We start from the raw sequence: 27,593 nt of genomic DNA, 5'->3' as shown, positions 1-27,593 counted from the left end.
TCTCAGAACCCCAATCAATCACACTGATACCATTTACAGGGATCAGTATCATGGATATTAGCATCCCTAGCAAACAGTGATGGAGAAAATCTCCTGCCTCTACAAAGACTGGGAGCTGCAGTTTCAGGACTGGAGTAAGCAGAATTTCTGAAGGACAATCCAAACAGAAGCTGTAATGCAAAGAAACAGTCCTGCCCTGTCTCCTCACCTTGGCTGCAAACTTTTGTTCTTTTTCCTTCTAGCAAGTCAGATTAGAGAAACAAATCAGGTGAAAAACTAGACTTTTGGCATTTGGGTGGTGTTTGTTGCTTTTGTTTGCGAGTTGTTTTTTTTGGGGGGGGGGGGGGGGGGGCACATGGGGGAAGGTGTGGTTTGGTTTGGTTTTTTCAACAAGTTAATTTTAGGCTGGATCAGATGATCTGAATCAGACCACAACACAGTGAAATGCATGTTAACACTGCTAGGATAAGCAAAGGACCCAGGATCTACCATATTCAACTTCAGTTGGCCTAAATACATTATTAAACTACAGTCTGAGGCTTGCTTATAGCACTTAAGTTTCGAACATATTTACACAGAAATAAAAGTCCTCATCTGACACCAAAATAATCTATAGTTCAATTACCTATAGAAATGCATTTGGAAAAACATTATTTCACTTCCTATTGCTTAATTAACTACGTTATTGATATAAGTTTCTTTGCCAAGGCATAAATGGGTAATCACTGGATTGCACATTCATGGGAGGGTTGGGCAGTTTTTACAAGGATGAGGTAACTAAATTTAAGTTTGAAGTTCAATTTCATTCACTATTTAAAGTTTTCAACATATCAAAGTAACTATTCTGTTAAGAAATTAAAAGGCCATAAGCTGCAGGATAACTTTGACCTCATATGAAATAGAATATACAATTTATTTTACAACCAAAATCAAGAAAGTCCTGGCTCATTTAGTTTTGATGAATAAAAACTGGTCATACTTGTATAAAAGTATCAAATAGGTCAACACTGGGAAGGGAAAAAGGTACTTAAGCTAAAAGACTATGCCAAGACAACACCAAATGTGCATAAGTTACATGGGGATATAATTAGGTTGAAAGCTAGACACCTAATCAGAGAAAGGAGTTCAAGAAAAGCTTTCTAACTGAAGCAATAAAGGTAAAACACTCAGTGAGCTCAGGAATTAGTGTAAGCATGTATAATATGCAAAAATGTATCAAAAAGTAGAAAAGGATCTTTAAAACTTTTATTTGAATGAACTTGTTCTTGGTTAATAAAGAATCAATGAGGAGCTCAATATTATATTGAAATATATTAAAGCATGTTATTTTGGGGAGGTTAGCACCTCAGGTAAAAATTATAGGTAATTAGGCAAGAACTCTGTAACCTGTAGGAGAAGTCTGCATAATAAGCAAGAAAGCAGATATCTGCTGACAGGAATCTTGTATTTTAAGGGTAGCCATAATAAAAAGAAACTTACAAAGACAGCTATTAATGTCTGAGAGCTGACACCACTTTGAGCACCAACAATTGATAGCTTGCAAAAAGGCACAATAGGAGGGATATAAGAAATAAGTTTTAATATGTTGACTTGATTAATTTAACATGCAATGAACACAGCAAAAATACTAAACCAAGTTAACATCATGCAGTCAACACAGTATAGAGGAGGAGGCTGGCATGAACTACTTTTGTTATGTAGTTATACTTAACAAGAAATGCAACTTACTGTATCTCAGCTGAACGATTTTTTTTTCATTTACTACATTAACATTTGCTGATCCCCATTACATTTCTTTTTTTGTTGAGTTACCTAACAATTTATTCTTCTTGAAATAATAAGAATCAATGAACAAATTTAGAGCATTAATATGAAGTTAATGGTATTTAAACATTCTTCTAGAACAAGACAATTAATATTTCAATTGATTCAGCAAATGCAGTAAAATTATATCATCCATATTTCTCCAAAAGCACACAATACTCTGGTGTTATAAAATGCAGCCAGATTTCTCTAACACCAGTTGGGAGATGAAGTAATCAACAGCATAGACAGCTTGTCTTTATTTTTATGTCAAAAGCTAATGCAGCATAAATTGCAAAAAGTTTCAAGCATCTTAAGAGCAATTCATTTTAAGGAAAACTGCTTACCTGAAAGAAGAATCCATCATAGATTTACATTTATTTCTATTGATTTTGTTCAGATTGCTAGCTAGATTGTGGTAAGAAGCTATGAAGGCCTACCAGGCAGTCAGTAGATGCATGTCCAGAAGTACTGATACTAGCAGATTTGGTTAGTTCCTTTTATTTGCAATAATTTTGCTACATAATATTTTCCTGCAGAAATAGGATTTTAGTACATAATATGTGATGCCTTTACTGAGCCAAAACAATGTTTAAAAACAAAAGAAGTGTCTGCAACTTTGCCAATATAACACAACCGCAGACTACAGACTATGAGGTGCCAATCTATGCAAAGGATTCTCCAGTGTCTTTTGCCCTTCCCAACTATTTGCTCCACAGCACACTTCTATGAGTTTAGATGCTTTGTCAACGTGTGGAGCAGTTTAAAGTGTTACCATCCTCCAGCCACTAGTTTACATTCCTGTGGTGCAAGTTACTACACCCACACAAGATAGGTAGAATGGAACGTTCAAAGAGTCCTCATCCACAATGAAAGGGTGGAAATGGTTGGAGATGACACAACAGATTGGGAAGCACTCCCTGTTAGCCCAGCTGTGGGGATGGTAACCTCTAGATAGTAGGACAAGACAAGCAGCTGCATGTGGGAATGCCTTTGTACGCTCCAGCAACAGTTGGTGGTCCTCAAGATAAGCAGAGAACAGGTAATTGTCACTAGAATTAGCGAAAGCCATTTATCTGAAGTGTTCCAGTCAACTCCATGATAATTCTGCTTTTTATGTGTGGTAGTAATTATCTTCGGCACACACAAATTTAAAAGTCTGATACACTCCTATTTAAGAGAATATAAAAAGAGTGAAGAGATTATATTCAGTACCCTGAACATAAAACTAATTGGATTAAATTTAAAAAATTAACAAGCTTCAGGAGCTTTTGATTTTAGTTCAGGCCATACGGCATCTCTTGTAAGGTATGATCAACTGGACTTTCTTATGTATGTATTTGGTCTCTTTTCCAATAAGAGAACAAAGAAAAAAAGAAATATGTTGTATGGATTACTAGCCATAGCATTATGGCTAGCACATCATTTACTGCACCTTCAGATCAAAATACCTCTCTACATGAATGAAAGCAAGTAAAATGAAACTATTTCTATGAAGTGTTTTTCAACTTATTTCATACAAATGCTTCCTACTTGCTGTAAGACGACATTAAAATACTGCAGAATTTGAGAACGTTCACAAAACCTTGCTGGAACTTGTAAGTCTCATCAGCTTTCAAATAACAAAATGTGCAGTTCGTCCTTACCAGAACGTTTTTAAGCACAGCATATGCTTTGAAGGAAACATGCATGAACTGTTTTAATTTGAAGACAGCTTTTTACCATGTAAGCTTGTTAGGAAGCTCCAATTTATTCTGCTTTTATCCACAAGATGCAGACCGAAAACCATGGAGAAAACCTGCCTTAAAAAAAATAAGTGTTTAACTTTTTGAACAGGGAACTACACTGTTGATGAATTAACTCCAGATACAGCTCAGAAGTTATGCCTGTAAATGAACAGTGCAAACCAAGCCTTTCATGCAATGATTACATAAGCATCAGCACTGCAAGAGTCATACATCTTACATTTGGAGAAGGATCCGTTTGTTCATATTTTGTATCTTCCTTCCCATTTGCTTCAGACTGTTGCAGTTGGTATGATCTGCCTTCAATGAAAGTAATATAGTCTTTGTAAGAGCATAACGGGCCTGCCAGGATACCCATGAAATTACAGTTGTAACTTAAATACTCCAGTAGACTTGGCATGCGTCTGTAATTCAAAGACAAGCAACTCGTGAGATGGAATGTGTAGTTCTACAGAATTTCCACAGTAGGAAAAGTCATACTCCATGTTATTGCTTACTCTAACTGCAGTAAAAACCACGTGTAGAAAAGCAGTTTGTGTGTCTCTTGTAATCACAGCTTAAAACATTCTACACATAGTATTTATTTCCAATCAGTACTGAGTATTTTCAGACAGATCTGAACTCTGGTGACTCCCTCCTTGCCCCGTTAGAGATATCTACTGAAGCTGAGCCTGGGAAAGGAGAAGGAAGGGTGTTTCCCTAAGTGCTTGTTCAACTGTTTGTTTTCTTTTTTTCCCCCCTCAATAACTGAATCAGTAAACAAAGGCTTGTGTTAACTGGCAATAATTCAGTTAAGGAAAATGCCTCAAGTCAAGACTGTTTTGCCCTAAACAACACTATTTTCAAGTCTCCTGAATAAAGAAAGCAGAAGAGGTAAGTTAAATACTGAAAAACAGAGTTAAACAAGCATGTTCCTTCACCAGCTACTTAATATGTGTTCTAAATGTTAACTATTCTCCTCTGTAATATGGCATTAATTTGCATAGACGGCACAGAACTTAGAATGTTTATCCTTAAATAAGTATAAAACCTACTTCTAGTGTTATTTTTCAGGAGAATAGATACATGAATTAAGCTACAAATATAAAAAGCATGGCTCAGTTTTACGTGGGTTTGTAAACTCTTTCTTGAATGTGCACTGTAGCAATTCCATAGAGAATTAATAAAGCACACAAGACACCAGCTTCTCCCCACCCCCGAAACTAGACTGAGATGTCTGAAAGCCTACCTTACAGCCAAGCACCTCTGTGAGGGAGTCAAATCTTCATTTTTCCGAAACATTCCTAGGGAAGAGGACAGGAAAAAGGAAAAAATAAGGAAAAGCTAAACCCACACACATTAATTAGCAGTTTCTTTACTCAGTAGAGTAAGCATCATGCTGCAATGTAATTTAAGTCCTCAAGTAATTGCAGAGGTATTATGTCACATAACATTTTTGCTGGAGTTGGATCAAAACAATTCTTACTGTTGATATTACAAACTCTCGTACCCTCAGTTATATCCAACAGTGCCTAAACCTGGAATCACATGGATCTCAGGAAAGCATTAAGGCAGCTTGCAGTAAGTGTCGACAAATGCAACTCTCCTATATTGGTTAACATTTCAACGTCTTCAGGTTTTAAAACCCTTTATTCTCAGCCCTGGAAACTGGATAAGCCCCAAACCCCTTTCAACATTGCACTAACCCAGGGACACTACACTAATCATTGCACTTTTAATGTATAGTATGAACACAGTCCAAGATAGATTTAAGCAATTCAAAACTTAAGGGAGACCTCAAGAGCACCTTCATGCTGCAAGTAAAGATTAAACAAAGCCCAGTGAAGTAGGCACAACAGTAAAGGGTGCTCAAGTCTTTTTCATGAGCACTAAAGAGAAGCCCTAACCCCTGCTAGCAGAAGGGGGCAGGCCAAGTCTAAGTTCAGCAGCAAGACTGAACTTCTTACCTTCTTGCCATACGCAGCATTTTCTGAAATGGCCTACCCCTGAAAAATAGGCTTCAAAATTTGTACCCCCATAAAAAACACTTTAAATTAACATCAAATACACTAATTCAGGGGCACAGAAGAAGCAGAGCTCCTTCCTTCAGACAGCCCTGGTTTATACCAGCCAGCACTGCTTGCCAAAATGATTGATTGAGCTCCTTCTGCAGCCTCCCCACTGGTTCAGATAGCGCATGTATCCATTCCCTGCTATCCATATTTGCAAGTTTTCTTTGCCATCATAAGCAGTGAAAAATTTATTTTTATGAGCAGAGCTTCCTAAAGGAAATTAAGTTTATGGAATCCCACTTCAATTATCTTCCTCCCTAGCAGGGCCTAAACCCAACAGCTAATTTGTAACCATGTCTGATGAAAGAGTAGAGGTAATATAGATATGAAATCCCAATGTACTTCATGAAAATAGGTGATGCTATAGAAGAGCCTCCTCCACTCACAGAAAGGTTGCCTTCAACCCCACCCATTGATGCCAGCAAATCCAGAGGGGAGCCCTTATATTTGATCCAAGCACAAGGAAAGTTTTAACTGGAGCCAATTTTTTTTTAGATATCAAAATCAGTCAGGCTTAAGACAAAAAAAGACTGGGGGGGGGGGGTAAGGGTAAAGTCAAACATCATTTAATTCTATGACTCATGGAAATGCTTGTTATCTAAAGATAAGATAACTCTGTTGTCTTTATGTGACTCCAAGGAACTGTAACCTATACAGACTTATGACTTTAAAATTCCACTTTTAGTCTTCAAGAAAGCTGAGAATACAGAGGGGTTAGCAACTTGCCACCTCCCCTCTTCCAATATAACCTGGAAAAATACCTTCCTCAGTCCTGATCCTTCACAGTAGAAAGTCAACCATATTCACACCCACTCAAGGCAAGAAACTGAAGGACACCCTAACTTCATGCAGGCACTTTCTTTTCCCCACATTTCACATCTCCTCCTTGGTGCTACAGCAAAAATTTCTGTGCTGATAACTGTACTGAATAAAAAAATGTGGGAGCATTTTGAAAGGTCCTTTAACCTTTAAGGCCATAAGATTACAGTTCTCAGGTAGTGAATCTAACACAAACTTAAACAGAAATTTAACACAAAGTCTCCTACAGATAGGTGTAGAACACACAACACAACTAGTGTAAGGAAGTAGTCCACACAGAGCCTCTAGTCTCTCACAGTGTACACAATGCAAACTGACCGGAGCAGGAGCCTCCTTCACTGTTAAATTCCACATGACTATTTTATCTTTAAGTCAGAACAGGGAAGCAGTCACCTAGTGTGTTCAAATGAACTTGCATAAAGACAGACTAACCACTATATAAAGGTAAATAGTCAAATGAAAGATTTCACATCATTTTGAAAAAGGAGGAAAAAACCTCAAAGGTGAAGTAGAAGAATCTAGCAACTGAAATATGACCTATACTTTTGGAAGGGTGAGGAAGAAAGAATTGGCATATTTAAAGTGGGTTTAAACTTACATACATACATAAGAATTCACTCAAGGCCTAAAAGTCTGGTGAGCAATACACTTGCTGTCTCAAAGATGCAGCACAGAAGCAGGCCTCCATCAATTTTTCCTTTCCCTATCACACTAAGATCTCCCCCTTAGGCAGCAGCTTTTTTGAGGTCAGTTCAGTGGCTTTCCCTGTATATATATATATATATTTTTTTTTTTTAAATGTCTTCTCAGTGCCTATTTATCATCTTTGCATAGCATGGAAGAACAAGGAAACCATTGATCTCTGCTTCTGTCATTCTTGAAAGCTTTCAGGAAGCCACTGTTAACATTTTTTAATTCATAGAAAATAAATATGGAAAAGGTACTCTTACACTGATGCTTATCTAATATCAGATGAATTAATATAGATATATATATTCAATATTTCCCAGGCAGTGTATCTGCCCATGGGAACAGAGGCCTCATAAATCATAGTTTTTCCCAACCAACTATACATTGGAGATGAAGAAACCCCACTTCAGCAGCATGCTGCTGCTAGGGAACTTGTGAAGTTTTGCAACCTTTCTCTGGGGATTATGAGGACTGTTTTCTCCTGTCCTAAAGCAGGAGACTACTGCAATAGCTGCAGCTTTTAGCTGCTACCAAATCACACAGTTGGGATTAGAGAAAATAGGTTTCATTGAACATCTGTTAGAAAGGTGAAATAATTTGGTCACTCAGCAATTGTAACCCAGTTTTCTCACCTGTGAAATAGGAAATATTCCTACATTCCTTCCTTGGTAAAAAAATGTTGTAAATCATCAGTAACAAAATTTATACCCATTTGTCTAGATCATGAGGAAGTTGAATCTTTTCATTCCTCCTTAGCAGACCGCATCCTAATGGTAATGAAATCAACATCTTCAGGTATGCACCAATATCCTGCCGTGTAGGCTTTATTAAGGCATATTATGACTACTACCATGCTCTCACCACCATAATACAATATTTACAATCATATCATAGCACCACCCCAACTTTGAGGTTAATCTGCTTGAATATATCCACCTTTGTATTTGCATGAAATCTGACTAATCAGTAACTCATTAATAATGCTTAGACATAAGATATTACATTAATAATACTTAAGCATGGGGATCATATTGCAGGCTCTGTTGTAATTACAGTAAATTTTAATCTGAGGTTCTGAAGTGGATCACCAGCTGAGCCCAAATGCACGCGGTTATTAAAATATTTTAAGACTTGAAGACGACTGACAAACAATAACAGTTTAAGTTGTCACTAGCACATTGGCAGCAACAAAAGCAAACAGACATGGATGCCAGCTGATAAAAATTACAAAGAAACTACAAAAAGTGAGAAAAATCAAAAGTCTTGATATCCAGAGCTCTGTGCAAGCAAACTTAGGCCCAGAACAACACGTGGAAGACTTAGGAGGGGAGACATACAACATAATTCCTTTAAACACTAATGACATGTACTGTAATCAAAGTGATTTGGTAACTGATACTGAAACAAAAATGACCATGCTCTCACTAACACAAGAGGGAGCACTTAAAAATAATAAATGTAGATCAAGAGACAATTGGAGACAGGGCATTAAGAGAAACTCCTAGACATAAGAAGAAAGCATCAAGTTCCCAAAAAAAACCACCCACACACCAACACACCATAGTAGTTTCACTGACATAATCAACAAATTAGAAAACAACATTCTTGGTTAAACAGCTGCAACTTTTTTTGCTGTCATACTAGTATTTAGGAAGTGGAACTGGGTCATGATGACCTATCAAAAATCCTTAAGCCCATATTTCTGTCTCAAGGGTTGTTCAATTTTCTCTTGCTTATACTTTCACAACAGCAACAATCCAAATACACTTTTAAAGAGACATAATAATAATAATAAACCTATCTGAAATCAGAAAAGCACACTGATGGTTTACGAGACCTTTATTTTCATAAACTCAACATTCTTAACGGACTGCCTCTCACTAGAACAAAAAACCCCACTTAATCACAAAAGTTGGCCAAAACACAGTATGTTCCCTTTTACCACAGGGTGACTTGTGACAATGGGCAATTCAGCCTGGCAATCCTGTTCTGGTTTTGTAGGTATTCGTTTAAAATAAATTTGAAATATCACATCTAATGTACAGAAATATATAAGCTGTTCAATGCTTCAGTACATCCACATTTCCACCCTTTCAGCCAAGGCAGACAAATACTAAAGTTGTCTGCAAACTTTTAGAAAGATGCAGCATCCTTCCGCTGAATATGGGAATTATTCACCTTTGAGAAAAGTAAAAGGCAAAGAATCTAGTTAAATGAAAATTAAGAAATGTTTATATCAACTAAATCAAGAAACATTCTTCAGTACTTCTGACACTATTACATTGTTTGAGAACAGCTAACAAAACCATTGCTACTAATATAATAGCAGGTACTGCAGTTTGGATGAGACTGCTCATTAGCTGTAAAACAAATTCACTTTCTAATTTAAAAGGTAAAAAAATGCATTGTCTGAAAAATCTCCCAAGTATATGCTGTAATACCACAACCTGATGAGGCAGGTAGCAATATATAAGACCATGGCAACTAATACAGCATTTGTGCATAAGTTTCTCCAACATCACTTTTGTTTCTTCTTCCTCATCTCCTTCCCACTCTCTATGTGTTTCATCTATCCACTGAAATACCATTCCTCTGAGGGGCCATACTGGACAGAGACTATACTTTCATTATTTTGCAGGGGGAAATAAGCTTTAATAGACTATTTGGAAATCTTACAACTTTGCACTAGTACAACAGCAATATGAGAGAAAAGAGCATTAAAAAGTCCAGCCATTGTCCTAATAGCCTGCTGTTGGAGCAAAGTAAATGAGACCTAAAATCCTGGTGTAAGATTAGCTTTTAACTATATTTTGCCAATATATCATTCAAACTAAAAGGCAGAGGTAAAAGAAAAAAAAATAATCTTTTGAGTTGCATATTCACTGTGCTCTTTATCTTCTTTTAGTTCTCACAGTAAATGCAGCGCCTTACCAGATCAGCATCAATGTCTACTCTATTGATTTTAAAAATGGAGAGCACCAGGTACATTGGAGGAAATAATAATTAGGGAAAAAAGCAAGTAGCATTCCAGGAAAAGCTCATTTAAAAATTAGCAACTACAGAGCTGAAACCCAAGGCATCAGGGATGGGAAAAGGGTACACACAGGAACAAAGAGCTTATCTTTCTGTGGTCGGAAAGCATGTGAGATAAGCCCCTGGGAACCAAGCAGCAGCTAACACAACAGAAGAGTGTTATGGTTCTGGTTTCTTACCTGTATCTAGCCAGACATTTTTATGGACAAGTGCAACATAGTAATATGGAAGAAATAATTTGGAATTAGGTTTCATGTTTAGTAGATGGGCATTACATTTAAAAAAAACACTTTTTTTTCTTTAAAGTTTTATGTATTATTTAGTTTAAATTTGAGAAAAGAAATAAGAACAAGGTTGGAAGAATCTGTGAGAATTTTTTTTCCTTTTAAATATCAAATATCAAGTGTAACATTCCCTAGTTTTGCTGGCTGAATCTCTTGGAGATTTAAAAATAAATACATTGTGAGCTCCAGCACTTCAATGGGTTATGAATATAAACATTTGAAGAGTCTCTTTGTTTAAGATTCATTAAGCACCAGAATTAAAAACAGGCTGCTGAAGCGCATACAGATTAGCGAGGTTAGATTTGGATTCGAGTCTTTACTGGAAAGATCCCTGATCTCATACAGAACCACGGTAAAAATGTGTGAGGCTCTGTGGGCATGAGTGGGTTATAAGCAAAAAAGGGAAAACGCCGTAAGAACTTATTGCAAGATACAGACTTAAGCAGTGACAGTATCTCTCTTCCTCTCCCTTGCTTAGCTTTTAGTTCCTTATAACTGCAAAACCTTCTCTACTTGCCATCATCTCTTAGATAGAAGTTTCTTGTGCAAGTACAAACCTCCATTTTATAGTCCTTCTAAACTGCAACTTTAGACAAGCCCCCTGCTTCTAGAATAATTGCAATGCACCTTTCCTTCTCCAAAATACGCTACTTTTAAATTTGATGAAAAAAAGATGCTCTAGAATGTAAGATCTGAAGTACAAAAAAATTCATTTTCTCCCTTAAATGGTCATTAGCCTAAAGCATTGCATAAACAAATCTAAATCTTGCCATAAAGAATGAATATGGACACAAGCTGTCTCCAAATCATGTAAAAACATTTTTGCCTTTAGAATATACATGTGCGATGCCAAAGATAATCAGCAAGAAATACAAAGTAGATCTTAACATACTGACTACTAGTTTTTGGCAGTGCTCATCTGAGTAATAAGAAACTTAAGAAGGCAAGAACTATCACGGGCTTCAGTTAAAAATGTCAGTCAGACTACACCAAAGGCATACTCCAGATTTACTCAGGTGTAAATTTGTGATCCTTGCAACCTTCTGAAAAGTCAGTATTATACAGCAAGCTTAAATTAATCTTATGCAACTTGCATAGAATTTTCCTGCTTAAAACAAGCCCACAGGAAGTGCACACGGTTGTAACAGTTATAGGGGTAGCTGTTATTTATTATATGGGATTCCATACTAGTGTTTAACTTGGAATCAAGCATATCCACTTAGCTAGACAGACTCTTTAATATGCAGCATGAGTGAGCAGCCTCCATGATTACATTCAGTTCTCGCCAGGACCTTCAAATGTAACACTGAAACCAGCTGAACACAATGAACAGGCTGCCAGGAAAAGATCAAGTCCGGAAGACTTGCCTTTTCCACAAACCCAACCTAACTACAGCTAGTCTTGAAGCTTACCAAGGTCTTCCAACCCACCAACACCTTTCTTTCAGCTGTTTATTTTCATTACCTCTCCTTGGATGTACTGGTAGAAAACAAGGGGGCAAAAATAAAATAATTGGTGATTAATATAGCCAAGCTGATGTGACTAGAGACTCAGAGTTCCATTAATAACTTAACAGAATGATTTTCAACATTATTTCCTCCCCCATCAGTTATCTCAAAGTATTTTCCAATGGAAGCATGGACCTTTATACAGTGTAAAAAACCCATTGACAGCAGGGTTTTTTTCATCAGTTTCTTGTGATGAACCCCTTTTCAGTTGTCTGTGGTTAAAAATCATTGCTTTAACACGATCTCAGTTTCCCCTGTACATCTTTTCTTAGCATCTCCTGATGCCAGGCTAGCAGTTGCTCCTGAATTCACGTTGGTCACATCAACTTTTGAAAGTCATGTTCACACTGTGCTCCCAGCAACAGTGATCATCCAGCTCAGGTCAAGGACTCAGCTAAACTGCAAGTGCAACCAGGGAGAAATATATTATCAGCTACTCCTCATGGGCTGACAAAGACTCTAGAGGATCCCTGATTATAAGATCAACAAGGAACAAAATTTCAAGATTGATATGCAGAATTCAATGATATCTACCAAAAATTCAGAGAAAAAAATAAATTTGGCTTATGAGGAAAATACAAATTATCAGATTTTAAGTAGGAAAATAAAATCTAGTTTAGTTTGTGATGAAAGTTAAGAATAGAGGTGGCTTTGTTTCAAGATTACCAGGAACACTCACATGCTTGTCCCATTGCCACGACTCCACTATTTGTGCATGATATTAGTAAATCAAGAATAAACCTTTCCCCTAGCAAAATAACAGTAAGAGGAAGCATTTATCTTTGATACTAGAATTATTACTTCCTTATAATAAGCTGTTTCCTCTAACTTGTGTACTCTGATTATAGCTTGTGCAAGACTTAATACTTCTGAATATATTTTCTCTGGAAGTTAGACATCAACTTCTCTGACCAACTAGATATGCCCAGCATTATTTTCATTCATACAAGAATTCTTACAAAAAGGTGTTTTCCCGACTTTTCACACTCATTAATGTTGTTGCCTACAGGCTTCACTAGACAGTGTAATTTAACAAGAACAGAAAAAAACAAAACAGCAACAGCACTAAAGCTAGGATGCATGAAACAAAAACATATTAAACTCCATACATAATGTTACCAAAGAAATTTTAGGAAAACAGGTGGCTTGATGCAGATGTCTGAGGCTACACTCCCAAATCTTCAAGTGACAGCTGTAGCTCCAAGTGATTCAAGCTAATTGGCTAGGTTTATTGGATGATATTTTCAAACTTCAAGATGAAAATTACTCCTTTAAATTCAAAGGTCACTAAAAATCTAGATACCCTACCCACAAATGCCAACATTAGCATTCACTTTTGTCACAACTAGGGCCCACTTATCTGATGGATAAACCTGACAGGAGAAAAGACAGAAACATAATTAGGTAATCTCCCTGTTCACACTGATATGTTAGCAGTGAGTGGAATTATGATAATAAAATCAAACATACACAAACTTTTTACAAAAATCAGTATACATGGCACAAATTAGGGGGAGATTAACAGCATTTTAAAACAAGAGGTGCTCAGCAACTGAAATTACATGTACTTTTTCTACAAATCTGTCAGCAACAGTGATCTCTGAATTTGGAAATTATTTAGCTAACTCTCAGGATAAATACCCCAGCCCAGAAAAAATGTCAGTGGCCTTTGGTCACTGGCCCCAGAAGTGTCATTAGACTTCTGATAAGTAGTATCTTCTGCACAATGTAAGCATTTTCAGAGCTTTTGTAGTGTCTGAGCAATGTTTCTTGGTACTTCCATTATAAGCATCAAAAGCATCAACTAAGACACAAAAATATATTTTGTTCTAAAACACAAACTGGACTAAAGTCATTGACTCATGACTAAATTTCCTTAAATTTATTTCATGTGGAAAATTAAACACAGTTTAAAGAAATCTTACCATCATGAATCTCAAATGCCAAACTAGTGATCTTCTGAGTAATTATCATCATTGGACTGTTACAAAAAAGGAAGAAAGAATAATTTAGAAAAATGTTCAGGGTGTTCTTTCACATGTAAATATCAGGGAAAGTTTATACTAATAGTCCAGGTTAATTACGCTCAACTGGAATATTTTCAATGCAAGGACAAAGTGATTAGTTTTTGGAGCTTAAACCATTACAGAGCAATGAAAAGTATTTAATCCTTAGATATAGTATTTGATAACCATGCCTCTGATCGCTGCATTAGGTTCCACAAACACAGCCAAAGTGTTTCACATTAATTTTCTACTAACATAGTTTATATTTTTACAGTGGGAAGAGTAAAGAAAAAGGGGTAGTAAGAGTGATTATATACACTGTAAATTACTGTAAGCAAAGGACAATAAAAATATACCGAAGTTGAACAGTACTATAAATTTAGATATGCAGACCACTTCCACTGTTTCTACTAACAGCTGGTCCTATACTGAATTTTTCCATCTAGAATTATTCTTTGCTTCAAGTAAACATATCTGGCAAAACAAAAACCCAGCATAATTATGCAGGCTCCAACAGAGTTTAGTTTGTTTTGAATTTGGTACACTTGAGCGGATCTTAAACTGTCCAAGAGATATTCTTCCCTGGCTAAGCAAGTCAGCTTCATACTGAGAAATTATACCGTCTTTGTAGTATCTAAGAATTTTTGACTGATGTAAATCCCAGCATTGTTAACCCACTAACTGGGGGGAGGGAGGGGATGGGGGAAAGCATAACGTAGGCTACCAGAATTTAGAAATTTAACTTTGAAATCCAATCTCAAAAATACATTAGAGAGTGTATTTACTTACTAGTATCTGAGCTAGAGACAAAAAAAACCCACAACAAAATAATCATACTATAGGATGGACACATAGTTTTGTTCAAGTCTTTTGACTGCACTTGGCCTTTTTAACATATTGAAGTTGGCACAGAAAAACAAATCCAAGAGCTGTCAAGTCCTCCCTCATTGACAGGGCTATAACAGCATTTTGCCAAATGGCTCCGTCTGACAAATTCATATTTTTTTAGGTTATGGTTATTTCAAAGCACACAATATTTCTAGTCCTCAAAATGCCATCAGGGAAAAAATTTTTCTACTATATTATCAGTGCCCCAAAATCCTGATATCAAGACTAGAGTGACAAGCAAGGGTCAGCAAGGAAGAAAACTAAACAAGAACAGACAGTCTGGGAAATCTCTTATACCTCTTTCTAGCAATTAAGCTGTAGACCTGCCTGGTGCTGGCAGAAATCCCCAAGTGATTCTGAACATAATGGGTTTTCCTTTTGTAAGTGGACATGTGACAGCATGGATCCTGCTTGGTGGAAGGATGGAGCCCAGGAGGAGCTCGGTCAGAGCTGACATTAATTCTAGCTAATACGTCTGTCATTGTTATCATAGCAGACCCCAGTATTTTTTTCCTTCTCAAGTGGCTATTCCATACCTTCACAGATTTGGCTGAGGAGCAACAATCTAAACACTAAAAGAGGAACAGTGAGGCTGTGAACCAGGATTTTAATGGTCCCTTTTAGGTGCTGGCAGAAAGGCAAAGGAGATAGTGGCAGCTGGGATGTGTTAGTACTGAAGCCAGGACCACACAGCTCTGCACAAGCAATTGCACCTCCAGCGTGAGGTCTCCTCAGCTTTCTCCACTGTCAGTGCATTGATACCTTCCTTCAACTCTTTTGCAGATTCTCTGGGCTTGGACACTTCAGATGGGCATGGCATGCTAGGATAAATATCTAGGTAAACAGACATTCAAAGCTCTTTTGAGGTTAATCACTATGTGAATCCATGCCAACATCTTTGGAAGAGCTTGCTGGTGCTGGGGTTCAACAGCTGGTTAGGTAACTTTTATTATTTTCTTGACCTTACTCTCTTCCACTGGAACTAGAGAAATCTGACAGAAAATAGCCCCCTTCGATTCATTTTCTTTGTCCTCCTTACTTGGAAGTAACCTCTGTCTCAGGCCTCAAGGAGCAGATGCAGTATATGCCAGAGATTTAATGTGATGAGCATACATCAAGCTCCCAAACTGGTGCATGAAAGGATGGTTTAAACCAGGCAGCTCAAACAATCAGAAAGTTGGATCTGTGCTTCAGAACAGCTCTATCCAGAGCACAGATCTTGTAAATCTTCAGACGTGTTTAGACCTAGGAGAAATCTCTAGGCTAACACCAAATCAGAGCCACAAAGACAGCTGCTATCTGAAAGCAGTGCAGTCACATTTGAGCAATAGTGTGCTCAAGCTCTACTGAGAAGTGCAATCATACTGTTTCCAGAGTCAGCTTAGAGCTTTGATCACTGCCAAGGTTGTACACTTTGGCCCTACAGTGAACTGGAAGGGACAGCATTTGGATTACAGTTCCACTTGTAATGGTGAAATTTAATTCAACATCAGTAAATCTAGTTTTAAAGTGTCTTTATGCATACGGCTATATTGCAAGCTCTCATTATAGCCAGTGGAAGTCTATTCAATACTCAGGGGCATCTGGCAAGTGACCCAGTTGACACAAAGGTATATGCTTAGCAGTGGGTCAACCAAAATGCCCCCGCAGGCTCTATTGTCTACACTGGTCAGATATCCATTGACTATAATTGGAACTTGACATCTGGCTTGAAGGCAGACACTTGGATGTAGGTATAAATGTATAAAGATGTTTCATAAGGTAAGACCCAGCTAAAAATGACAGAGAAGATGAACTTGACCATAAAAGCTTTTGGCTTCAGCCTACAAGTTAAGTTTCTGGACTATGTGCCTCTTACAAATGAAAACTGAAAAACAACAAGACCAACAAGCACAAATGTACTACACACACAGGTAATACTAAGCTACAAAGACCACTGTTATTCATAGTATTACTGAGAAGTATTTAATGCTTTTTTTAAAGCAGACTAACACACACTCCCCATCTCTTTTCCAAAATACATACTCTCCTCTAAATCAAACAAAAGCACCATCACATCAGGAAACTAATTTATAGGAAATGTTGTGCTTCACTTCTGTGTCTGCAGTACAAAGAAGAATCACCAATATGGTTTATTCTTACTTTGCCTATTTAATTCCATTTTGCTCCTATACAGCTCAAGAAATATAGGTTTAAGTTCATTAGATAAAGCGAGAACACATATAGACCAAACTTTCTATTTTTAAGGACTGTGTGACTACTCCACCATACAGGTGCCTCTCTCTTTAGCCTTCTCCTTCTGGAACGTCTAACATAAAAGCAAATAAGAAAGAAGCTAAAAGTTAAATTCCACAAAACATTCAGATTTTCCTCACAAAGTGGTATCAGACTGTGCCAGGCATGCAAATACATCAGATACAATTCAAGTTTCATCATACTGTCACGAGTGGTAACAGATATTTTAGGGGAAAAAGCAAAAACAACCCTACAGCCATCAAATGCTTTGTGCCCTTCAGACAGAACAGGAGGCAGCAGATAACACATTCATGGTTTTAACAGACACAACTGTTCCCAAAATTCTCAGTTTGCATGATTAAAACATAGGTACTTATATATCTGTATGTGTGCCAATACACATGCACATGCCCAGCTTTCTCCCAAAGTTTAAAAGGTTGACACACTTAACTTGGAAAAAAAAAAAACCACCCACAGTAACAGATACAGTACCACTTAGGAAGACAAAATGGAAAGATTATTTTTCTCTTACCCAGAAAAATCAGCAGAATACTGTCCATAATCAAAGATATAGACTCTAGTAATTTGGCACACAGTGAGGTATCCCAAAGCAAAAACAAAACAATACCTGGAAGGAGAAAAAAAAAAATCTTTTCAATTAAAAGCCATAAACATGTTACCATTGAATAAACTACCTTTTAAGTAGAGTTTAATCTCCAGTTATTTTTAGTGTAAGTACACCTTCATTCTGACTGGGTTTTTTTTGTAATATTTATTCTATGCAAGCACATAAGATTTTTTTTTTTAAAGCGTGCAGCACTAACTTACAAATTCTGTTGTCATTAGCCAAAATATTCATTCAGATAAAGCAGGCATAGGATTTATCATTTCAAGTGCCACTGTAAAACTGGAAGTCCTATAAAGAGAATCTGAATGAATCTGTTAAGTTTGGGGGTTTTTAGTTCAAAGTTAATTTTTGTCTATGAGTATAGAAATCTGGCAAGTTATATGAACGTTGTTTCCATTGAATGTATTTCTATACATTCAAAATTCAGCACGACAAATCCTACTGCTGCTGTTTTCAAAGGAACTAGAAAAGGCAATTAATTTTCAAATACACATATTAAAACATATTTGAGTGAAAAAGGAATAGGATGCCTTTATGCCTCCTGTTAAACCTGATCCTCGGCAAACGTAAGAAAAACATAGATAAGAACCACCTTATACAAGTATGATAAATTTAATTTTACATATCATTTGTTCAGGTCAGGGTTGAGATTCTCCCCCCATCCCCCCTTTTTAAGACATACAACACTACACTAGTGAGAACTGATTTGCAATACACCTCAAAATCTGCCAGATAATCTTTGCAGTCACTAACTATGGTGAATGCCAGCAGAGCCTTTAGGACCTTACGTATGAACTTGAGTCTTGAACTTTTTCACATAACTTAGGAAGCATTCATGGTAGTGAAATCAAGCACTTGTTTCACGTTCACAAGACTAATGTACAACCCCTAGAGCAGAGCATATTATACATTCAAAGTCCAGTTGGAATCAAAATATTCATACACCAAACGAAAAATCATGACTAGGACTGGATTTAGGTGAACTAGTGAGGGATAATACAGGAAGACATTGAAACATGCTTTTCCTTTCTTCTCCAAATAAGATTCTTTGCAAAAAAAGTGTTAATAAATTCTAAAATTTTAGAAATGATTCTTCAATCTGAAAGTTGCCACACAGAACACTTGCAGTTTAACCTTTAATTAAGAATTGTACTAAATATAAACCATTTAATATTTTAAAACATCCAACTTTCAAATTACAGATTACTTTATGTATCAGTAGCTAGATTAAACCACACTTGTAGTTTAAAAAAAATGTTTAGAGTGCCTGTGTTAGCAATAGTTTATTTTCTGTTTTCATGAATATTAATAATCCAGTAACACTATTATATTGGGTGGCTAATCGGTACAAAAGTGTTTATAATAAGAATCTAAAAAATTACACAATAATTGGCTCAATTATACCAAATTACTTCAGCAAGAAAAACAATTTAACATAATAAGCAGTATGTAGTGGACTGCAGGTATCAGGAATATGATATAATGTAGAACTCTTAAAAAAGTTTGGAATTAAAATTTTCTTGAGATATTTTCAGAAAAACTACTACCGCACCCCCCTCCCCCAAATCACCCAGGTTTCACACAAATGAGGGATATGTGGGTTTGGCTTGCCCACACAGAAATCAGTCTCAGTGTTTCCATTCACTAAAAAATTCAGTAAGATTTTCAGCTTTATCAGCCTCTCGATTTACATACTGAACAATCCCAGATTAAAATTAACTTGTTATGTGTAGATACCTACATACCCACCCAAAGATACCATACTAAGAAGCCAAGAAAAAATAAAATATTGCAGTTTTCTTTAAGCAAATCTCATTTTATCCCCACTGGCAAGATCATGTACTTATTAACAGTCTACTCACAGTACATTGCAATAGATATAAACACAATTACAAAAGTAATGGTAACTTCAGCTTTCATATCTTAAAATGCCATCCCTAGCAGCAGTACGTACTTTGTTAGGACAAGAAACACACTTAATACATTAGTGGATTAGGTACAAACCCTCAGGTGGAAGAAAATAGATACCAGTTTCTACCTCATATAGTTTATGTCATAAAACATTTACACTGTTTTTAAACAAGACATTATGAAGACTTCCTTTTGCAAGCAGAAAAGCTATGCTGATAAGTACAACGGAAGAAAAACTAATAAATATCCTAAAAGAAAAGCACTGAGAAGTCAGGAAACTTTAGGTTCTTTTCTATATAGTCATTATGATACAGTTCTGCAGCATTATGCGAACATACATTGCAAATTCCTGCCCCACTGAAGAAACAGGTCATTATTCTTGATATCTTCTAAAGGCTTTGCATTCAAGTTTAAGACACATCCAGTGATGTTACTTATTGCATACCTTCCACATGTTGCACTCAAGAAGTTTGGGATTTCCCCATGAGCACCTCCTCAGTTATTTGCCATGCATTCAAGAGTTTCATAAAAATTGCATTCCTCTTTAAAACGAGTTTTAGTGAAACTCAGTGTTGCCCCAGTTCTACATATATGAGGAAACTGAGAAATAAAGAGATTATGTGAGTCTGAATACCAAACTGGGGAGATGCAAGGTCAATTCTTCGGCAAACTTACCTTTTTTTAAAGTTGACAGGACATCAGCAGTACATTTCAGTCACACACACAAAGCACTCTCTACTCCTACAAATCTAACCACAGGTGTTCCATGAAAGGTGAAAGATTATACTTGTAGCTAATGCAAGTAGTTTAAACCACATTGTAGTGTCCTGCACTTCAGAACACAGACCGAGGCAGCAATGCTTTCCAATTATAGAACAGTGAAAAGCGTAGGCCAGTTTAAAGGTGACTGCTTCGCTTGCAGGTTCCTGTGGCTTAAATGTCTTTCAACTTCTACAGCAAGTTAACTTTCTGCAATGAAATGACTGGCCTGGTAGATGAGGAGAGAGCAGTGGATATTGTCTACCTGGACTTCAGAAAAGCTTTTGACGCCTGACATCCTCATAGACAAGCTAATGACGTATGGGCTCAATGAGCAGCCAGTCAAATGGATTGAAAACAAGCTGAATGGCCAGGCCCAGAAGGTGATGGTCAGTAGCACAAAGTTGAGTTGGAGACCAGTAACTAGCTGTACCCCAGGGGTCAATATTGAGTCCGATCCTCTTTAACATCTTTGTTAATGATCTGGATGATGGCACAGAGCGTAGCCTCATCAAGTTTGATGATGACACCAAACTACGAAGAGTGGCCAATACACCAGAAGGTCTTGCTACTATCCAGAAGGACCTCAACAGGCTGGAAAAATGGACTGATGGGAACCTCATGACAGTCAACAAGGGGAAGTGCAAAGTCCTGAACCTGGAGAACAACCACCCCAGGCACCAATATAAGCTGGTAGGCACTCAGGTGGAAAGCAGCTTGGCAGAAAAGGACTTGGGGTCCTTTTGGGATCCATGGACACCAAGTTGAACATGAGCCAGCAACATGCCCTTGCAGTAGAGAAAGCAAGGGGAAGGGACAAAGCTTTCCCAACATCTTTAAAGGAGAAAACATCATTTGAAATGACACTGGAGCAGGAATCCAGTTAGCACCTTGCCTTGAGGAAAGACAGAAACATCTATCAGATCTAACATCTCCTGTCCTTTCCAATATCATTTTCCAACCCAAAATCTAACTAGTATGAAAAGTTCAGTTAGAACGAACAGCAACAAAATGAGAGCATCCTTTCTTGCTTTCGTGTTCATACAGCATTTCTCTGGTTTTGGTATCTGCTGACCAAAATGTCAGCCACCTGGGTACATCCAGATGTCCTTCGAAATAGGTGCATCATGACCAACACGGTATTTCTCTCAACATTTGGTTAGTATCCTTACTGATTTTATAGTGCAGAAGTGGAAGAAAAAAAAACCCACCACCCAACAACAAACCACCTTAAACTTCTTGCTGAGATTCCAGATTCCTTTTTACAATATAAAACAAAAAGCTGTCTTCCCACAGAGAAGTGAAACTTGATGCTATGCATTCACAAAACACAGCCATGAATTTTAAGTATCCTCCAACTATCTCAGCCACCAGCTCCAAGTTACACACAGCCTGGGAGACTTCAGATTTTTAACTGATGAAGAAAACAGAGGACCTTGCAACCCATACAATGCTTTTCACCTTCCACATGCATCTCTGCACACTAGCCATGCCACATTGCATTCATCACAAAATTCAAAACAGATCTGAAAAAGCTTTGGAAACTTTTTAAAGTATTCCTACTGCATGTTTCCTATCCTCTTCAAAGTCTCAGTCACCAAAAACACCCCTTAGATCAGAAAACTGAGTAAGGTTTTGCAAAGTTCAACCACATGAAGTTTTATCCAACTACAACAAAATTAATTACAGGTTGTACATGAACAGAATGGTTTTACGAAGGCTAAATTTTTACCTCAAATAGGAAAGCAATTGGTCTTAAGAGTCAATGTTACTCTATACCTGCTACTCAGTGAATAATGTTCTTGTGAGCAGAATGACAATAATTCGCACTGGACATAAACAACCAGAAGCAAATTACAATATTGTTATTATTACAAATAACTTTAAGACCAACCAACCTGTAATTAATATTGTACTGTAATAAAAAGACACAAAGACATTCATTTAGACTATGTTTGAAACTAATTCACAGGATCTTTATCAAAATGACCTTACTTTATCTATCAACAGATGCAAAGTCAGACATGTCTGGGAGACATTACAGTAACGAAGTAGCAGAAAGCAGAACAGATTTTCTGTCTAACTTCTAATTTAAAGTTTTAAAAAAATATTTTAAGCAAACAAGACTAGGTAACCTATTATACAGGAGGATTTTTCTTGTGTAAGTCAAAGAGCTTTTAATTCTAACACATTATACACAAACAATGTATAACATACTGTATACATATATATTACAATATATAGAAAATATTAAGCAGCCTCTTGATGTAGTACTCTACAGAAGGTGCTCATCAAGAGAACTTCTGTTTAATTCTATTTAAAAAAATGCAAAAGAAGCTCTTATTAGCAAAAATACATTGCCCTGTATAATTACTTCTTGTCCAGTCATTTTTTGTCAAGTAACATCAATCAACATAAGTATTCAGGTTTTTTTACCTGCATATATATAAAGCCAAAAAGCTTCCTTATATCTGTACATATACATATATACACACACAGACACACGGACAGTTCAGTTCTTTCACATTACATGAATTTTGGTTTAGTTTCCAAACATCTTGATAGAATTCGATATACATTTTCTATTACACTTTCTACTGCTAAACTGGAGTAGCTGCATTAAATAGACTTCTGAAGCACCATTTCTGCTGATGCAGAAAGCCTCAATCTCATCTCTGTACTACCCTTTTTTATTGTCCTCACAAGTTTAGCAGAGCCAACAGAACATTCACACCAGCGCTGCTCGTTTACTTCAGTGTAAAGTGGTCTGATTTTGTAAACAGCTGAGGTTTTTTTCCTGCAGGCAAAGCCTTTTTATCCAGTATTGCCTTATAAATCCATTCCACATGATACACCTGCTATCCTGTCCACCACATCATCTGTAACAAGAAGGACATAAAGGGCCCACATGAGTCGCAGTACTAGATTAGGAGAAGTTTCCATCTAGTCCAGGATCCAGGATCGTGTCCTCCCCAAAGAAGCAGCTAAAACAGATGCCCAGGAAAGCAGATGAGTGGAACAAGCACAGAAACGACTTCCCAATGCTCTCCTAGGCTCTCACAGACTCAGAGACTTCAACTCAACCACAACATCCATGCATGTAATAACCCTCAGCATACTAATCTATCAACTTTTTGTTCCAAAGCACACCCTCATCTTTGCCACCCTCTGTGGCTCCAAATACATTTGAGAAAGATCTATTAATTTCTACATTGTCAGCATAACTATCTACAAATTTGATAGCACAGAATGGGCCAGCAGAACCTGCTTATATAAAGCTTCCATATCTTTATATTCTGTGGTTTAACAGTAGAATCCCCAGCTTTTACCTGTGCGTCTCAAATTTTGGGTTACTGGCTAAGGAAGAGCAAGAACATCTTTGCCAGTCAGAGAGGGACCTGGGGGTGTTGATTGACAGCCAGCTGAACATGAGCCAGCAGTGTGCCCAGGTGGCCAAGAAGGCCAATGGCATCCTGGCCTGTATCAGAAATAGCGTGGCCAGCAGGGACAGGGAAGTGATCTTACCCCTGTACTTGGCACTGGTGCGGCCACACCTCAATTACTGTGTTCAGTTTTGGGCCCCTCACTCCAAAAAGGACATTGAATTACTCGAGTGTGTCCAGAGAAGGGCAACGAAGCTGGTGAAGGGTCTGGAGCACATGTCGTACGAGGAGCGGCTGAGGGAACTGGGGTTGTTTAGTCTGGAGAAGAGGAGGCTGAGGGGAGACCTCATCGCCCTCTACAGCTACCTGAAAGGAGGTTGCAGAGAGCTGGGGATGAGCCTCTTTAACCAAGTAACAAGCGATAGAACAAGAGGGAATGGCCTCAAGTTGTGCCAGGGAAGGTTTAGACTGGATATTAGGAAGTATTTCTTTACAGAACGGGTTGTTGGGTGTTGGAATGGGCTGCCCAGGGAAGTGGTGGAGTCCCCATCCCTGAAGGTGTTTAAGAGCAGGGTCGACATAGCGCTGAGGGATATGGTGTAGTTGGGATCTGTCATTGTTAGGTTAATGGTTGGACGGGATGATCTTCAAGGTCTTTTCCAACCTAGACGATTCTGTGATTCTGTGAACATTCATAGGTTAATTCTGGAGCTTTGTACCAGCTGACAGGCAAGCCGGGCTGCACACAGGCCCAGGCTAACCCTAACATACATTAGCTAATGGTATTTGCATAACCAGGGGTGGGAGTTGGATTTTTGTTTGATTTTACACTTTTGGGGGACTCAGCATCTTAGTCATAAAATATCTGGTCGAGTATCTAACCATAACTATCTCTGTGTGCACAAAATGGAGCAAAAATAGAACTGTGACCTTGACAGAGGCACGCTCTGGGAGATGTCATAACAGCTTCTGTTACTTTAAGCTCTTCCCATGGAGTGGAAGGACAACAGCACAGTATGCTATTTTGCTGGAAGAAAGTTAAACCAACCAATCAACACAGGGCACAACAGCTAGTTGGCACATACGACAGATTTAGCCTTGACATAAAGGTTTAATGTCCAGTCAAGATCCACTCCTTCCATTATGTTAGGAAAAAATACTTTTTTTTTAAAAAAAAAGTGTAATTAGTCTGTTTCAAAAGGCAGACCTGTCTACCACGTAACATTACGCTGCTTTGATTTTTAGAAAAGGTGACAGAATAGCCCAAGTTTTCACATGCCCTATGCTAAAAGCTGCTCCCTGGGTTTCTTTTCTTTTGCTACTGCTTGTGCCAACATCAAAAACCTGAAAAAAATAAATTCTTGTCTATAGGGTCAGAACTGAATTCTTATCAAAATGCAGCTATATTAATTGTCTTAATTCTAATGCGCATAATTAGTTTTCATTGTTCACATGGAGAAATTCAACTCTATGTAGTTAGAACATACAATATTTGCAAAACTTCAGGGGGAAAATATACATCAAGCAAAAAGGTCCAAAGTGCCAAAGCTAAGCATCTATCTAATTCTGTAATCAAGCACAAGCCAATAAAAATACTGATTAGAATTAGCTCCGTTTTGACTGTTTAAGAGTCACAGGGTAAGCTAGCCTGCCCCAACCAGCTGTTGTTACACCAAGAAGAGATTTCTATTTACACAATTCCTGTTCAAACTATGGACACACTGTTCACATACATCATTAGTATTACGTAGAACATGGATCGGTTTTATGACATACTTTGTAACACAGAGTGTGTGGCCTTAAAGTCCCAATCCTCTCTGTATTTCAAGAAACTGCTCTCTAAAATGTAAGCAATATTAATCCTTTCAAGCCAGATTGAAGCCTTCTGATCCACACACTAGCCTGTCCCTTCTGATTACTTCAAGCAGAGATCCAAAATGCATTGAAAAAGAAAAAAACACCACCACCAACAAAAAAAAATACAAAACCGGACTGCCTATGAGCCCATTTCCAGAGAAGGAAGCATTCATATCATCATGCTTTGGTAATGACCAATCCAGCTATTCCATCCTTCCTCAACCCTCAGCTAATTTTGGGGTCTGATAGCCATTTTAAAGAAAATTTAGCAAGTGGACAGAGTTGTCCAATATTTAGAACCAACAACTGTCCTACACAACATATGGCACAATAGCTGCATGCAGCCTCCAATGCTACTTATTTGGCCCGCCTGTCGCTACGACACGGTGGTTTACTGAGCTGGTCAGCATGTGCTGGTCACATGGCAAGCCACACCTCTGGATTACTAGTATCTACATTGGGTTTTGCTCAGCCAGTAGAGAAAAAAAGCTATCCAGGCCCATTGGTTTCCTGCATACGAGACACACAGAGCCATGGGACACGAGGCTTCATTAGTTCAACTGCATCCAGAACCATTTGCGATGGTTTTGCTAGTTTTGTTTACTACAGATTCACTGTAGACATTTTCACTTGCCTAATGTATTTTGATGTTTTGCTACATAATGGCAACATAATGGCTTGGTAAAGTAAATCTTTAATCAAGCTAAATCAAATGATCATTCCATTTATAGCTACAGGCCATATTCTAAATATAACACTAATATATGACAAATACAAAACCAGTATTCTTGTCAAAAACATATACTAAAAACTTGGTATTTTCCACATGCTCCCTAAGTTTATATTCTCTCGTTTTCCAACATCTCACACCCCACTCCCTCCAAATCTGGAACATCTCAAGAATGAGGAGATCAGGCCCAAGCTCTTGTACAAGGGAGAAACATCATCTACAACTAAAAGGGGGGAAGGGTGCTTTCACTTCTTCCCTGGGATGGAAGGAACATGTTGTGCACTTTATTCTTCCTGTAAGTCTCCGAAGGAACATGGAACCAGGAAGGGTGGGAAAAGAAAAATTGATTTTATCCCTTATCAGACTCAAAGCTGAGAGCTGAGGTTCACTGTGTCCAAATTCTTGATGTTAAACTGAGATGAGACATGAGAGGTCACCTAAGTTCTCTCTCACTTGAAAAACCATAGCGTGTCATACCAATCACCCCTATTTCTGCAATCACTCAAAACTAACAGTAAACAATGCAGATAAGAGCACCAGGTCTGACCTTTATATTTTAGAAAGTTGACAACAGTACATAGCACTTCAAAACACGCACAAAGAAGAAAGCCTAACAGCTTCATAACACAAAATACTTAAAGGCAGAACTCCCTGATGCTGGAATCTGCCTTACAAAACTCAGATGAAGGAAGGAGATTCTTGACACATCCTCTGACAAAGATGATTTCTCATAACTCTGAAATAAAATAGCTGCTAAGTTCCACAAACACATCTATGCCGGCACTGTGAATGTTTACCCATTTTTCTATGTATTTTTCTATATAATATTTGCCAGCTATATGATGCTTCAGCATCACAGCATGCAAATGATTTTATCCTTCCTCTTTCTCCCATGGGATACACAATTAACCTTCTTTCAAACATCAGAACCATGCCCAGTATCTTTACTTTTGCAAGCCAGAAGAAACCCATAGAGCACTTAGCCAGAAAATGGTCTCCTTTTAGGAGCTAGGCAGCAACACAACTTGTATAGAATATTTTTAAGGAAATAAAGATGTTATTACAGAACACTGGCAATAATAGGACTATTGAAACTACTATTTTGAAGTATAGCCCGACTAGTCATAATGGTTTAGCAACTGTAAACTAAAACTGCTAAATACAAAATATTATGCAAGACGAAATTTTCTTTCAGTGGACCATAAAGCTTCATACAAGAATTCACAGCCAGTAAAACAGAACAAGTTCTCTACTGGCAAAACC

The 27,593-nt window shown here is 37.6% G+C and overlaps 1 protein-coding gene across 1 annotated transcript in view; it reads right to left on the bottom strand.

The window, feature by feature from the left end:
• The window catches only part of MBOAT2 (membrane bound glycerophospholipid O-acyltransferase 2), a 96,532-nt gene that overhangs the window by 20,886 nt on the left and 48,053 nt on the right, over positions 1–27,593 (bottom strand). Inside the window, exons 4-7 of the mRNA XM_074861602.1 lie at positions 17,595–17,690; positions 13,859–13,914; positions 4,777–4,831; positions 3,769–3,952 (exon numbers count right to left, since the gene is read on the bottom strand). Coding sequence (XP_074717703.1) covers positions 3,769–3,952; positions 4,777–4,831; positions 13,859–13,914; positions 17,595–17,690 — 391 coding nt within the window. The remainder of the gene's footprint in view (positions 1–3,768; positions 3,953–4,776; positions 4,832–13,858; positions 13,915–17,594; positions 17,691–27,593) is intronic.

The sequence above is a fragment of the Strix uralensis genome, chromosome 3 (assembly GCF_047716275.1).
Source record: "Strix uralensis isolate ZFMK-TIS-50842 chromosome 3, bStrUra1, whole genome shotgun sequence".
Classification (NCBI taxonomy): Eukaryota; Metazoa; Chordata; class Aves; order Strigiformes; family Strigidae; genus Strix; species Strix uralensis.
Note: the sequence above shows the minus strand (reverse complement) of the source record. Positions and strands in the feature narration are given on the sequence as shown.